The sequence below is a fragment of the Clarias gariepinus genome, chromosome 16 (genome assembly GCF_024256425.1).
Source record: "Clarias gariepinus isolate MV-2021 ecotype Netherlands chromosome 16, CGAR_prim_01v2, whole genome shotgun sequence".
Lineage (NCBI taxonomy): Eukaryota > Metazoa > Chordata > Actinopteri > Siluriformes > Clariidae > Clarias > Clarias gariepinus.
Window position 1 is genome coordinate 16,181,573 of NC_071115.1, and position 16,758 is coordinate 16,198,330.

At 37.5% G+C, this 16,758-nt stretch overlaps 1 protein-coding gene across 1 annotated transcript in view; it reads right to left on the minus strand.

Annotated features, from left to right (window-relative positions):
* The window catches only part of grid2ipa (glutamate receptor, ionotropic, delta 2 (Grid2) interacting protein, a), a 30,286-nt gene extending 16,694 nt beyond the window's left edge, over positions 1 to 13,592 (minus strand). Inside the window, 4 exon segments of the mRNA XM_053515052.1 lie at positions 10,137 to 10,291; positions 10,528 to 10,860; positions 10,978 to 11,231; positions 13,508 to 13,592. Of these exon segments, the coding sequence (XP_053371027.1) occupies positions 10,137 to 10,291; positions 10,528 to 10,860; positions 10,978 to 11,231; positions 13,508 to 13,592 (827 nt within the window).
* Positions 13,593 to 16,758: the final 3,166 nt, after the last annotated feature.

Here is a 16,758-nt window from a genome sequence, read left to right on the forward strand (position 1 = left end):
GGATATCAAACAGTTTAACATGGAGTCCTGCTGAGATCCACTGAGCACAACTTAGACAGCAAATGGCCCAGCTGGTCATCTCCATGGCAACAGAGTGATTGATTCAGGGAAGTGGGATTTAGGGTTTGTGTTTGAGAATCAGGATAAATGGCAAAATTCTAGGGAAAGCATTGAAATGCACTGCCCCCTACAGGAAGAGAAATGATTAACCACCCATAGTATGTGCAACTACACTGATGTACTTAAAATGAATAATTATTTTTAATTACTACAACAGCAAGAGATGGTGACATCAGGAAAGATATAGTGGCTCTGCTGATGTGTTCCTGCTGAGCTTTTATATATCTGTATTTAACATACTGTCCCAGCAATCCTGAATGATTTCCGCACTTCTTTCTATTGTGTATTTCGGTATCTCTTTACTTGGCCTTTTTCCAAAGAGCTACGTGCCCTTATCCTGAGCAGTGTTAGAGCAGCATATCTGGGTCAGAACACAGCACCTGTGCTTGTGCTGGAATGGACCATCTTGTGCCAAAAAGTCATGTGACTCATTCCAGGAGATAAAAACTAACAGGTGTGACAGCTTTTTGTGCATTTGATACACTGTAAGTGAAAGTATAAGTGGAAAGTGGATATTATACACTATGTAGGTCTCCTTAGTAGTTACCAGTGACTGGTATAACACCAGTCACTGGTAAGTACTTTCTATTTCTATTTCTACTTCTATTTTCACCAAAATTTCACCACCATATTGCATTCACACATCAAACTTTCCTTAGTTGCTCTCGAGCAGAGCAGAGCTCAGGTTATTCTTGCTTAACTTTCATTTATACTGGAATGCCCTCAATTAGAAGGAGGTCACAGGAAAACTAAAATTAACCATGAAGTGGGGTTTGCAGATCAAGGACACACTATTCGAAGGAGTGACAACTGAGATGAGCAACTTATTAAGGAAAAGCCTCAATCATGGGAATAAATGATTATCATGCAATGCCTACAAAGTACTTATGTTTCCATCAAAAAGGTAACTTTTGCCACAGCACTTAAGTTATTAAAAATGCATAGAATAATATAATGATAATATAGTGATATAGTGATAATATAATGTCAATGATAAGTTATTGTCTTACTATAAGCATGTACTCGATGCCCAAGAACTTAAACATATATGACAACTCAATTTCCCATCATGGTAAAAGATCAATGTGGCACTGAACTCACTGAAAAGATCCCTCTTACCGAAAGTGTTTGGAGAAACTTCTGTCCCTTCCCATGCTTCTCAGCTCATCTCTCAGCAGCAAGCCAGAAGACTAACAGTGTAGGTTCCCATAAATTAATCCCTGAGCGAAAAACACTCTGAGAAGAGCCAGATATAGCAGATCTCTAAAGTCCAAACATGACTGTCTCAGTACAGGTGTATCAACCAGCATCATGTTAAAAACCATCAATTATATAATTATTGAAGCGTTAAAGTGCACCAGAGGTCATCGTTCCAACCGTTACCCATATTTAAGCTCAGATAATACTCCATACACTCCAAAGAACATGCCACAGGGCATTCAGGTCTTGCTGCAAGTCTTCACCCTCTACCTCAGATCAACTGCCACCCACCGAGGACCAAGCAGTGAGGTGTGTTCGCGACTGCCTTGAAGTTGGAGCGAGAAAAATGAAAGGAGGAGAGAAGCAGGAGAGGTGGGAGAGAAAAGTGAGAGGAGTGCGAGGAACTCCCTGAGGAATTTCACAGGCAGGTCAGCACGGCACAAGGAAAATCCGACAAATGAGGGAAAAAAAAAAGAAAAAACCCTGCTGATAACAGTACGGATAACCATCAATGCAAACATCAGCACATGTCCTGCTTGAAGTCATGCGATCACCTGGCAACATGACATCAGCACAATGGGCAATAATTCAACGGTTTGCACAATCAAAACCAAATAAGATAGGGATACCCAGCAAAATCTGAATCACAGCAAAGCCCTCTTTGAAAGACAAAGGTAAAAAACCTTATTCTGTATGAATATAGACCCAAAAACTTCATCTTCTAAAGGCTGCCATGTGGAGTTTGTGCAAACTTGCAGTGCGTCATGAACCAAAAAGCATTTATTAAAGTAAGTAGGCTGCTTAAAAATAGTGGACACCCTGAGGGAGAACTGTACAGATTTGCACGGACAGAAAAGCACACCGCTGCTCGGATCTTTAAGGGGAAAACAGCTAGCATGAACTGACGGAGTTCTGTCCATAATGAGCAGAGGAGCGCAAAGTACACAAATCCTGTACGTATCTCTTAACAAAGAAATACCCTTGGTAATTCTACACTTACAATTCTACATAAACTAAAATACAAAAGCACGTATCTTTATATTTACTTAATTTTTTTTTGTTCTAATCCTTTTGTTCTAATCCTATATTGTTCTAATCCTATATTACCCAGCAGTAATCCTAAAGTCATAGATCTTAAAGACATTAATCTGTCTCTTTTTCTCTCTCTCTCTGTGCTGCCCAACTGTGAACACACTGTGTCATCACTATATGCAACCAATTCTCCCAAGTCTCCAATTCTGGGTTCAAACACCTGCTAGATGATTAGGGAAGGCAAATCATGCAATTATGCATAAAAGCCAGCAGGTGGTGATATTATTGTTTCACACCACTTTGATTCTGTAACATAACTTCATACAGAAATGTAGTGGAGTGAAAAGTACAAATATTTGTTGTAGGATGTAGTGGAGTAAAAGTAAAAGGTGTTCACTAATAAAACTACTCAAGTTAAGCACAGATACTGTACATAAAACATAAGTACATTAATAAAAAAATATGTAAATGTAAATGTACTTGGTTACCTTCCACCTCTGATAATGTGTGAATGAAGGTCTTTGTGTCATAAAATATTGTAATTTCCACTAAAATACTGAAATATTAGAAGGCTTTCTATGCAAATTGCAATAAAACAAATATATTTATTTGTTAAATATAATATATAAATTCTAAAATACATTTATATATTTATTTGATATATGATACTAACTGATGTTTAACATTTGAGACTATTGTGATGCTTATATGTTATAGTTTTAAGATTTAAGATAAATTGTAAATCCAATTTGAAATGTTACATGTGGATGTTAGATTAAATTGTAAAATGCAAATGTTAAATATTACATACAAATATACTGTTAAATTATAGAAATAACTTTTTAAAATAATTATAAATCCCCCCAATAAAAAAGGGAAGTCATACACTTGTTTAATTTACACTGAAATTTAAAACTTTAGTTTACCTCAAAAATGTATTTAATAGAGAGCTGCACAAAATGAAATTACTGAAAAAGGCAATGCAATGTAATGATATTAATAAAGTATTAATCGTACTTATTTTTATTTATTTCATATAATTTTAGATATGGTGTTAATTTTGAAAGATATTAATATGATAATGCAAATGCTGATAACTAATCCAAAGGATGAATTTATTCAAAAGAAGATTTACTACTCACAATAATAACATAACTCCTTATTAACAATTTAACCACAATAACGCAACATGGCATTAAATCATTGTCAAGATTCGGATAACACAAGATTACACAACAAAAGTGCTTTTTTATTGTGCTTTTTTCTATATTTTATTTTGTTATTGTTTTTTTAACGTGTGCTGTATCCAGTTAGCATTGATTATACAGTGGGGTAAAAAGGATTTAGTCAGCCACCAATTGTGCAAGTTCTCTTGGTCAATAACAAAATTTCATCTCAATACTTTGTTATATACCCTTTGTTGGCAGTGATGGAGGTCAAACGTTTTCTGTAAGTCTTCACAAGGTTTTCACACACTGTTGCTGGTATTTTGGCCCATCCCTCAAGGCAGATCTCCTCTAGAGCAGTGATGTTTTGAGGCTGTCGCTGGGCAACACAGACTTTCAACTCCCTCAAAAGATTTTCTTTGGGGTTGAGGTCTGGAGACTGGCTAGTCCACTTCAGGACCTTGAAATGCTTCTTACGAAGTCACTCCTTCGTTGCCCGGGTGGCAACAAAATAAATGTTTATGGGTGACAAAAATAGATCACATTTTCATGTTTGGGATCATTGTCATGCTGAAAGACCCAGCCACGTTTCATCTTTAATGCCCTTGCTGATGGAAGGAGATTTTCACTCAAAATCTCAAGATACATTCATTCTTTCCTTTAAACGGATCAGTTCTTGTGATCTTTTTGACCCCACAGGGTAAGATCTTGCGTGGAGCCCCAGATCGAGGGAGATTATCAGTCGTCATGTATGTCTTCCATTTTCTAATAATTGCACCCACTGTTGATTTCTTCACACCAAGCTGCTTACCTATAGCAGATTCAGTCTTTCCAGCCTGGTGTACAATTTTGTTTCTGGTGTCCTTTGACAGCTCTTTGTTCTTGGCCAGTGGAGTTTGGAGTGTGACTGTTTGAGGTTGGGAACAGGTGCCTTTTATACTGATAAAGAGTTCAAACAGATGCCATTAATACAGGTAACGAGTGGAGGACAAGGAAGCCTCTTAAAGAAGAAGTTACAGGTCTGTGAGAGCCAAAATCTTGTTTGTTTGTAGGTGACCAAATACTTATTTTAACCAAAGAATTTACCAATTAATTCATTAAAAATCCTACAATGTGATTTTCTAAACTTTTTTCTTATTTTCTCTCTCATAGTTGAGGTATACCTATGATGAAAATTACAGGCCTCCCTCATCTTTTTAAGTGAGAAAACTTGCACAATTGGTGTCTGACTAAATACTTTTTTGCCCCACTTTATTATACTCACTATGCATGCACTCTTTTTATTTTAAGTTAATGTTGTTTTTTTCTTATTTTGCTATTGTGTTTTGGTTGTGTTGTTATATTGTCTGACTTTTACTGTAGTATGTTATGAAATGTTGTGCATGCAGGGCATTATACAAGGGAACGAAATAAATGTTAATGCATGACAAAAAACAGATCACATTTTCATCAATGATAAAAAACTGAGTAAAAATGACTCAGAGGTTAAAAAAAATGGATGAGGAGCATAAATCTAGGTATTTGGAACACGGTGCTCTACTTCCTAGCTTATTTCTTGTGGAGGTTGGAGAGTCCACACAGCTTCATAGGATGATCCACTTCTGGAAAGTTTCAAAACAATCTCGTTGACATTATATTGCCATATTCTTATTGTCCTTATTGTCTTCTATATAGAGTCAAGGCCATACTGTCTGTGACATAATGTTTTATTAATGAGGATTAATGTATTATTAATGAGAATAAATATGCCTGAATCATCTCTGATTGCCACGGGCTAACACTCACACCACTCCGTTAGTGTAGCCTGCCAAATCCTGCTGTGTTAGGATGCCTCAAATTCCCATGACAGTGTACCTAATCAGCAGCTATTCGACCCAGCGAGAGAGCGAGAGAGAGAGCGAGAGAGCGAGAGAGGCACCCTACTGGCATTGCCCCATTAGCACTCTTCTTCAGGGCCATTTAAGTAAGAATTAATGCTAGGTGTTACTTATTGCAGATTTTATTTCATCATTGCGGCTATACTTATACAGATCACAGAGAAACAGTTAATGGAGTGAATGTTTTAAGAAAAGTGTCTACCAAAGGGAACGGATATGTTCAAAAAGGCTTTTTGTGCATGATTGATCTTATTTCCACTGTGAGAAAGGAAAAACCTGAGCATGTTTAAATCAAATGAAAACAACGACAGCTGCAACTGTCAGTTCCATCCTGCTGTGGTTCACCACATAGCCATGAGAGATAAAAAAAAAGAAAAAAAAAAGAAAAGAAAGGCTGCTCGTGAAAGTACATGATCAATGCAGCAACTATTATCTCCTATCAACAAAACATGTTCTACAGTGAAGGAGTGTGTATCCACAAATGCATGGCCCGTCTCCTGGGTAGTTTTGTTATTAGGTACATGATACAGCATAGTCAGGGTAATATTTAGTTTTCTCCATTCATTTGATTCCTTTTTTGTTTTAAATTATTTATTATGTTTCATTGAATTATTTAAATGATTGTAGTAGGTGTTGTTGTATGCACCAATATTTTTCCCCTAAAATGTAATACTATTGTAACAACAGAATAACTACAGAACAATGAACCCTTGCATTTCCATAAAGCTGTATTAATTGCACTTCTGTGCACGTACATTACTAATTAAATAGCTAAATTGAAATAGGTGAAAATCATTTACTTTAGGAAAAAAAAAGACTTCAAACTACAGTACAGGACTGTCCATGTCCACTGTATGTTCTAAGGCATGTCCTGACTATACAAAGAGGCTGTCAATGTTTAAATGTTTCTGAATTATAATGCGTTTACATTTCTTATATATTTAGGCACAGATATCATAAAGGAAAAAAAAAACAATTTAGCTCAGTAATCACATGAATGCTACTCCTTAACCTACAGAGGGTATTTTTCATAAGAGTAAGACAGAACAATATCAAGAATACTCACGTTATCTCGCATATCTTTAATCACGTCACAAGACAGAAACGCAATGAAGCACTACTTTGTGTAAATCACACCTTGCAGCAGCAGAGCACAGGGAGAGACAAACAGATCAGGAATGTCCAGCATTACTCACCTACAGCAATTCATCACTCTACCGTAGTCCCACACCACACACGGGAACTTTGCGGCTGCTGCTTCAGTGCACAAAGCATCAAATATAACCCAGAGTTACTCCATCACCCCATCCACCTTACAGTAGGGCTATACAAAGCCAGTGAGCAAATTGGCTGGAATATCACACTTCCAAAGGCTGCCAGTAGCAACATTTGGGAGAAGAAAAAATGCCAATATGAGCTTAGTGCTGGATAAAGAGAAGGGGAGGGGAATGTGTGATTTTTATGATGTGATAATAAACTATGCATGCAAACTAGAAAATGGAAAGGAAAAGGCAAAATCAACACAATGTGGGCATTCAAAGATTTGCAAGATTTAAAGATTACGGCATACTGAGACAATAGAGAAGAAATAGTTCTTGAGAGTTACCATATTCTCAACAATGATATGCAAGCAGATAATCAACTGGACACTCCACTCTAATGAGAGCTTGTTTCCTTTGTTTCCTAGTGTCAGCATGTTTCTGTTTTGGAGTCTTTTTCCATAATGGATACCGTTACTTGTCCAAGAAACAATAAAAAATGAAAAGCAGGAGCTTTTGTTCCTCCAATTGATTTCTTTCCACTTAGTAAGCTTTGTGGTTCTCTTGTTGTCAGATATAGCCACTTTATCCTATAATAACTTAGTTAGCAAAAGCCCATTTAATAGACACCAAGTAAGAATAGGCAGCACAGTGGCTTAGTGGTTAGCACTGTGGCCTCACACCCCCAGGGTCCAGATTCGATTCCTGCCCCAGGATCTTTGTACATGGAGTTTGCATGTTCTCCCTGTGCCTAGGAGGTTTCCTCCAAGTACTCCAATTTCCTCCCAAATTCTTAACATATACAGATTAGGTGCTCCCAAGTTGTCTGTGGTATATGAATGTTGACCAAAGGTCCTACCGCGGTCATAAAAATAGGAATAAATACAATAGTCACCACTGGCAACCATGGTTCCTAGTTACTACAGTGGTTCCTAGAGGTAGTGTTTTTTCTGTTAGAGAAAAACAGAATTACCTGATGACTTCCTGAATACCTACCAGATTACCTAATGTGCTGTCATACAGATAAAAGAGTAACCTAGCATTTGAAAGCTTTTGTATGGATAATTATTCTTACATGCAGTATATTTGTGGTGAATTTCTTAACTTTCGTAAATGTGGAAATGGAAGATTGAGGTAGAAAGGATTTTAATTTGCAAAAGTCTGTATTTTAACATGCTTACCTCAGACAGTGTTCAAATATGTGATTCTTCTTGGATTTGGTGTTGTTTGCTACCAATAGCGTTAGCTTAATTAGTGCTTCTGTTGCAAATGAGATGATGGTACATTGCTTTACATTGCTATAGGCTTCATGCCGTGCAGGTAATCTTAACTAATTTTAACATTTCAAGCTTTTTGATTTATAGCTAACAAACCTACAGTAAATGGAAATTGTAAAATAGAGCAAAATGGAAAGCTATTTTGCAATCCTTTGTTCCACACACCACATAGTGCCCTTGTTCAGGAATTAGAAATGGATTTGGGATTCAGCCTTGGTTTAGAACAGAGATACTAAACAAAAATTTAAGAAGGTTTTGTCAAAAAAAAAAAGTCCAAATTTCATGCTTGTGTTAGAATCAGGTCTCTCTATATGCAGTCCTTGTAAGTCTAAAAAAATGAGCAATTTAAAAGTTCCATACCATTTCGATAATATTTATATTGAGTACAGTGGAACCTTGGATTACAAGCGTAATTCGTTCCGGGAAGCGTGCTTGTATTTTAAAACACTCGTAAACCAAAGGAAAATTACAGTGGTCCGCTACCTAGTGATATCTGGTTTAGTAGATAGTTAGCCATAAAACATGGACTTTGGAACAAGCTAGAAGCGTTTACTAAAGAGACAAAGTGTTTTTTTAATGATATAATGTAAGCTGATGTGGTTCTTTGCTGAAAGTGCTACCATGAAAGGTTTTGAATGTGAGTTTTTGCACTAGCATCTGGTAAGTAATGGCCGGAAATAATTTTACAGAAAGGGGCGGGACCATGGGGACAGACATTGTGATTTCAGGTGTATAAAGTTCTATAACAGCAAGTACAACAGATATAATTGTAATTCATATTGCAGGTTTATATTGACTCAGTTGTTCCAATCAGCTATCAGTTCTCTAAGAAACCTGTCTAATATTGTCCACATCAGCCTTTTTTACATTCCGTTGTAAAATCACCCCACTTTATAAAATCAATATTACTGCATCTAGGTGCACTAACATTTGCTCCACACCTGGATTATTGGTCCTTCATTGGACTACTAAACACTGTAAAGTGATCTTTTCAGGTTGCTATCCAAAGCAAAGTTCAAGTATTTTTGCTGTCTTGCTAATGAGCTAGAGTAAACTACAGTGTGATTGACTGGTGGATTGGTGCAGCATAAGCATTAATGATGGATCTGTACTGAACAATTGTGGTGAAGAAGGAGCTGCAGAGAGTGCAAAGCTTTCAATTTATTAGTCAATCTATGTTTCAACCCTTAAACATAGTCATGCGCTATTGGTAGTGAACAAAAATGAGATAAATAAATAAAGTGGCTGAAATGAGTCTCTATGGAGTGTGGCTGGGCTGAACCTGTTGCCTCTAAGACTCAACCTCATAAAAGCAACTGTTGATGGATGGATGGATGGATGGATTAGGCATTTTGTAAGGAGAACTTTATATATGATCTATTCAATTATCAGAATATTTGTAAAGTTGGAATAAGGACATCCTCTTATTGATAAAATGTTCACTGGTTGTAATATTTTCCTATTATAACTTATTCTTTACTTAACTGTGGGACATTTATGTTTGGCTACATCCATATTAATTCCAACAATGAATAAAAGATTAGACAAGACAAAAGATATCAGTGCCAAAAAGCAAACCTTTCTTAATGTGCCCTTTTATTAAATCAACCAGCCACTTCACATCTAAATAGCAGGAGTCACTTAATGCAAGAAATGTGAGGGTATCAAACTTCCATTTCATCAAATCTTTCTGCAGCTGATGCTATTGGACTTGGCATGGTTCCTAATTCCCTACAATATTTATAGACACTGTCCTGATTACGACAAAGCTGTCAATAGCTTCTGTCACCAGAAAACAGGCAATTGCTTTGATTTAAAAAATTGTATTTTTCCATTGTAGATTTTTAGTAAAGTTTGTATTTTCTTACTGAGTAATTCTACTCATATTAGTATGAGATGTTTGCTTTCTATTTCCCTCACTTTTATATTTGGGCAAGGAAATGAAATGACAGAAAGAGCAAGAGAACTTCAGTCAAACCTAGAAAAAGGTAATGATGTCATTTACAATATAGATAATGTTGTCATTTAAACTAGATGAAACTGCATGAAACTGCTGACTCAGAAAAAAATACAACAAAGCCTACTGAGTTGAAGATAAAAGAAATAACCAGAAGATGGCTTATATACGTTTTAAGGTATTAAAAATGTAAGTTTTGCAGTACCTGTGAGTTTGCTGACCATAACTCAACTTAATCTCAATGGTACCTGATGCTGTCTATCAGCTGTTGATGTTCCTCATTGATCAGTATCTCAGGGAGTGTGGATGCCAGCTGCTCCACATCCCTCTCTGATGCGTATTGCTTCAGCAGGTCAAAAAGCCTCTCCTTTACCATTGGCTCTTCACCTAAAATCTCCTCAACCTGAAGACACAAAGGAACCAGCACCAAGAAGAACTTCATATTCTTCAAATAAAAAGAATGATTGCTGTTAAGAGGTGTTTTATTTCCAAGACCATTGTACTTGATTGCACATTAACGGAATTTCATAAATGTAATATAAAATCAACATTATGAAAAGTTAAGAAACTGTCCAACAGCAAAAAAAAAAGTCATGGGTCCAGTCACTGTAGCATATAGTGGAAGAATGTAGTACCAACCTTCTTGTTAAACTCCAGGGCTTTGTATTTGCGGTCCTGACGGACTATATCTCCACTTTGGTAGGTCTCTTTCATGCTGCTGCTGGTGCGTTTCTGCCAACGGTTTATTCTGAGCACACCAAGGCGCAGTGTTCGCCCCTGCGATGCTTTAATCATGGCTGCTGCCATCTCGTGGTGTTTCACTGGAATTCCATTCACCTCCATCACGTAGTCCCCCGCTCGTAACCCGCTGCGGCCTGCTGGAGAGTTAAGCATGCAGTCCTCCACCAACAAAGGGCAATCTCCAACAATGGTGAAGCCAAAGCGGCCGTCGGGTCCTGGAATGATGTCCAACTGTAAAGTGAGAAAATGTAAAGTTTAAATCCTCAAGATACACCTACAGAGGATTTGATAGTTTTAACACAAGTCATTGACACACTGACAACTTTTAATATTTATAGTTTGAGTGACCTGTTCAATGCGGGACACAACCCCGATGCTTGGAGGTACAGTTTTGAGAGTTTGGGCTAAGGCGATGAGAGCTTTAGTGCTGAGAGAGGAGACATTCTGGCCCTCAATTTCCAGCACCTGGTCCCCAGGCTGCAGACCTGCCATATAGGCACTGCTGCCCTCCACCACAGAGAGGATGTAGCTAGGCCCATCTCCACCTAGCTTGAATCCAAAGTCCTCAGGCCAGCCCTGGTTATTCGCTGGAAGAGCCAGTTCTAAAGGAGAATAACAGGATTTTAAAGAGATATTTACTTTCTGTACATTTTTCAGTTAAATTATTCTAGTATTCAAATTTAGATTTTCCTATAACCCAAGGGAAAAGGGTACTAAACTGTGAATTACCTTGTTAATGGTACTTTTATTGTACTTTTAGTACTGCATGTACAGTACCTTTTATTTGGAAATGTTTATGATGGTATTACTCTAAAGTTTATAAAAAAGTGCAGGAGCGGTCCTTAAAATCCAAGGCTACTGTGTTATATTAGGTGGCAATATTTTATCTTGGAAGTGACTACTGTAAACTGAAACATGAAGCAAAAGAAGTAATGTGTTTAACCCTAATTTAACATGTTTTCGTAATTCTCTTGGTGGAATGTTATATCAATATTTCACACAAAAGGAACATCATCATCGTCTATACCACTTAATCCTGTATTCAGGGTCGCTGGGGGCCTGTATCCACGGAGACATAGGGCACAAGGCTGGGTACACTCTGGACAGGGTGTCAATCCATCCCAGGGCACCGCACACATACACACACTCACACACACTACGGGCAATTTTGGGAAGGCCAGTTAGCCTAACCTGCATGTCATTGAACTGTGGGAGGAAACCAGAGTCGCAGAGGAAAGCCACCAATCACGGGGAGAACATGCAAAGTCATGGCACAGTCCAGGTGCTAACCACTATACCACAGTGCCACCGGCACAAAAGCATATTCAAACAATTTAAAAAATTTGCTAAATTCATCGTAGAAGTGCAGTCAACAAAATTATAGTCAAATTCAAGACCAGGACTAGTTTTAGACCAAGTCTATATCACGTCCACATGAAAGTATGCCTAAGTAAAGTTCAAGACAATAAACTTCACAATAAGTAATAATTTCTTGTCAAACTTGCAAAAGATAAGAAAACACAAATATTGTTTTTACCATCTTTTGACCAAGACCAAGACCATATGTAGTGTGACCAGTGCCCAAGAATAAGTCCAAGCATAAACAAGAGAGAAAGAGAAATTCAAGTCAATAATAAAAACCTCTAAAACTGGCACCTAAAGTTTAAAACATCTAAAAAAAAAAAAAGAGTTCAATTACCAAGACATGTAGCTAGGCCACAGCCTTCACAGCTATTGACTATTATAGAGTCATTTCAACATAAGCGAATGTAAATAAACAAATTATGTCTGGACACAACGTATCATATCTTCAGCAGGCCTAAGGTACTGTCCGAAATTTGTCTAGGAGGAATCAAGTTGCAAATCCACTAATAGTGAAAATGGACAATATGTAAAAAAAAATACATAAAAGGAACTACGTTCACATACCAATGTTTAAGGGGAAGTCCCTGAGCACTTGTGGATTTGGGTCTGTAAATAGAAACAAATGTTTACAAAAATTAATACACTAACATAAAAATCTATCAATATAAAGCGAAACTCTTATCATGATGAGCTTTTCTTAAAAATACAAACATTGTAGTATTATCTAACATAATAACCAACAATCAATTACTGTATAATGTAATAAAAATAGTTTAGTGTTTCGTCACTTCACAGCATGACTTCATTAAATACACACACACACTTTTTTTTTTTTTTTTATCTCTAAACCCCCAGTAGAGCTCTTGCCCTCATTCTTGTACTGCAGGCAGTCTCTGACAGAGAATTATTCTGAAAGCAGCCCAAATCTGCATTATCTATATTTTGTGTTTTTACACTGAGGTTAGAGACACTGACAGAGGAACAGTACCTCCTTATTAATAATATGTAAGAAATCGAACCAGCAAAAGTTGTAAAAATGTATAGCTGGGATTAAGCCATGAATATGGTCTAACCTACATAAATAATATTAGATGTCTATTGCGTGCACTGTAATATCCACATGCAGCTTTATAACAACTCTAAATTGTTAACTTTGTTGTCATTACTTTAGAATATAAGATATTATATAACATAAAAGCCCAGCCCAGAGAAATGTGTGAGCTGTTGGCATGTACAGTACCTAATGCCAAGATGAGAGAACAGATAAATATAATTAGTTTGAATCTGAAACTCACTGGGGAAAAAAAAAAAGCACAAATATGAATTTACAGTCCTACTTGTAATAAGCAATAAACAGTAAGGTTAAAAATGCAACGTTCACTAGAACTACAAATAATCGCTCTGATACACAGCCAAGTTTAGCACAGAAACCTGAATCCCTTGTGATCTGTCCTGCCTCTTAGCAGTGAGGCTGCTGAAGACACACAGTGATATAGATAAAGGACAAACTTACAGAAGTCCTTGGAGGCACTGCGGGATCCTGAACGGCTTTGGCGGAGCGAAAAACGGCCCTTCTGGCTCTTCAGAAATCTTCTCATCATGGTTGCAGGTGTGTCGTTTTGCTCTTTGTATCAGAATCGAAGTGGGAAGCCCAAGGGCCCGAGGGAAGTCGGCTGAGTCACCACCAATCACTTAAAACCATTTACAAAGTCTATCTAAGCTCCATCAGACCTGCAGCTTAAGCCCAGGATGAGCTTTGGAGAACAACGGAGTGTGTAGGAGAACGGACACGCTCTTCCCAAGCAGGGCTCTGCATCCTCTGTTAAGTTTGTCTAGCCCTGGCCCTCATGCAGAGCACTGATCAGAAATCTGGGACATTCTAGCTGGGTCCTCTAATGATTCTTTTTGTGAGGAAAAATGTACTGCGAAGCCCTATTTTTCTATAAATACCTCCCCCTCCTCTCTCTCTCTCTCTCTCTCTCTCTTTCTCTCTCTCTCTTTCTACTTCTTGTGGCTCAGGCCCTCTCAGAGGGCTAAGGACTGACCCAGAAAAAAAGCTGGCACTCAGGTGAAGGACAGCATTCAATGAATTTGAGTTGAAAGACACAGTGAGACAGTGCAAGAGAGGAAAAGGTCTGTTCTCAGGTCAAGGTCAAGCATGCTCACAGTTTTAACATTAAGTACATTTCACGTTAATAAACACCTGTCCATTTTTCTGACAACATGTTATGCCAAAAAATAATAATAATAAAATTACCCACTTAAAGCAATTCCCAGCATTTAGACTTATGTTGTAATTTAAAGTTTGAATCCCAACTGCATCATATGCCATCAGTGATTATGAATACAGTACATATTAGTGCAGGGTTACAGTGGCAAAGGAGAGTAATATGCACACCATTTTTCAAATCTTAAAGACACTATTTAATGATTTGTTTCATTCATAGCACTTCCTCATCCAGACCAGCAAAATTATTCTCAGTGAGAAATTTTTAGATAATAGACACAATGTCTGGAAATAAATTGTCACCATTTCAGAAGGGTTAAATTATTAGGCTGCATCAGGCAAAGCAAACAACCAAGGAGATTTGACATTACTGGAAGTGGGTCAAGAAGCCTTTAACACATAGTATATAGTGTTAAACTGTCAACGTTATGGAAGAAATGTGGTCTGAAAAAAAGTCATGAATTGGGATCATTTAAACGCCTGGTGATGTTGCATGGTAACAAAATGTACAGTAAAAAACATTACATTATGTTTTATAATAAAAGTAAGAGCATTTCCATTTGCACACAGTGTGATGAGAACAAATAAGGATTGTTTTAAACATGCTAAACATGAATGGCCATGAGAAAACAACTTTTGAAAAAGACATTGGTTTGCTAAGGACTGTAAAGATTTTGGAGCAATAGAAAAGGTCATGTGGTCTGATCAGTTCAGATTGACCCTATTCCCGAGTTATGGGAATATCATGGTAAAAAAAGAAGTGCATGAAGTGATGTACCCATCATACATAGTGGCCACTGTACAAGTCTCTGGAAACGGAGTTATGATCTGAGGTTGATTCAGTTGGCCAGGTCTAGGCTCAGCAGCATGATGTAGCAACAAAATGAAGTCAGCTGACCAGGGTATCACATCTATTTCTATATACATCTATATCGAGTTTATCTTCCCTAGTGGCACAGGTGTATTCCAGGACTCAGAGTGTGAAAGAATGATTCTGGAAGTATAAGGAAGCATTTTCACACATGAACTCGCCACCACATTGGGGTGCTGTAATCACAGCTAAAGGTAGTAACTGACAAGGCAGTGTATATATACATTATATATACACTCACCCAAAGGATTATTAGGAACACCATACTAATACAGTGTTTGACCCCCTTTCGCCTTCAGAACTGTCTTAATTTCACGTGGCATTGATTCCACAAGGTGCTAAAAGCATTCTTTAGAAATGTTGGCCCATATTGACAGGATAACATCTTGCAGTTGATGGAGATTTGTGGGATGCACATCCCGGGCACGAAGCTCCCGTTCCACCACATCCCAAAGATGCTCTATTGGGTTGAGATCTGGTGACTGTGGGGGCCATTTTAGTACAGTGAACTCATTGTCATGTTCAAGAAACCAATTTGAAATGATTCGGGCTTTGTGACATGGTGCATTATCCTGCTGGAAGTAGCCATCAAAGGATGGGTACATGGTGGTCATAAGGGGAAGGACGTGGTCAGAAACAATGCTCAGGTAGCCTGTGGAATTTACACGATGCCCAATTGGCACCAACGGGTCTAAAGTGTGCCAAGAAAACATCCCCCACACCATTACACCACCACCAGCCTGCACAGTGGTAACAAGGCATGATGGATCCATGTTCTCATTCTGTTCAATTCTGACTCTACCATTTGAATGTCTCAACAAAAATTGAGACTCATCAGACCAGGCAACATTTTTCCAGTCTTCAACTGTCCAATTTTGGGGAACTCGTGCAAATTGTAGCCTCTTTTTCCTATTTGTAGTAGAGATGAGTGGTACCCAGTGGGGTCTTCTGCTGTTGTAGTCCATCCGCCTCAAGGTTGTGCGTGTTGTGGCTTCACAAATGCTTTGCTGCATACCTCGGTTGTAACGAATGGTTATTTCAGTCAAAATTGCTCTTCTATCAGTTTGAAGACCAGGACCACACCCCTAAATGCATTGAAGCAACTGCCATGTGATTGGTTGATTAGATAATTGCATTAATGAGAAATTGAACAGGTGTTCCTAATAATTCTTTAGGTAAGTGTGTGTGTGTGTATATATATATATATATATATATATACATATATATTTATATATAGTTAAACTTTTACTGCAAGATGAATAGTTATCAGAGCATTACATTTAATATGTATAGTACATACAAGAAAATGTACTCCATCTGAGTTCTTACCTGAATGAAACATACATGCTCTGGTGAATTCACCTAGTAGAATGTACTTGGATATCTAATCATGAGGATTCTCAAGGTTAAAAGTGTTTCTGTAAACAACATGCCAATTTTTCACAACTTATCAAATGTTGTGGACAAAGCTGAGAAAAGCACTTTTGGATTTATTTTTAACTACATTAAGCCAACAAGAAAAGAAAGGCCAATCTTATATTTTCTCTACAATAATGTTCTGCTCATTGATGCATTAGAATGTCTAAAAAGAAGGAAAATAGTAGAATTGGCTTAAAAATAACAACAAGACCTTAGCCAATAGAGTCAACATGTGGCTAAGTTCAGA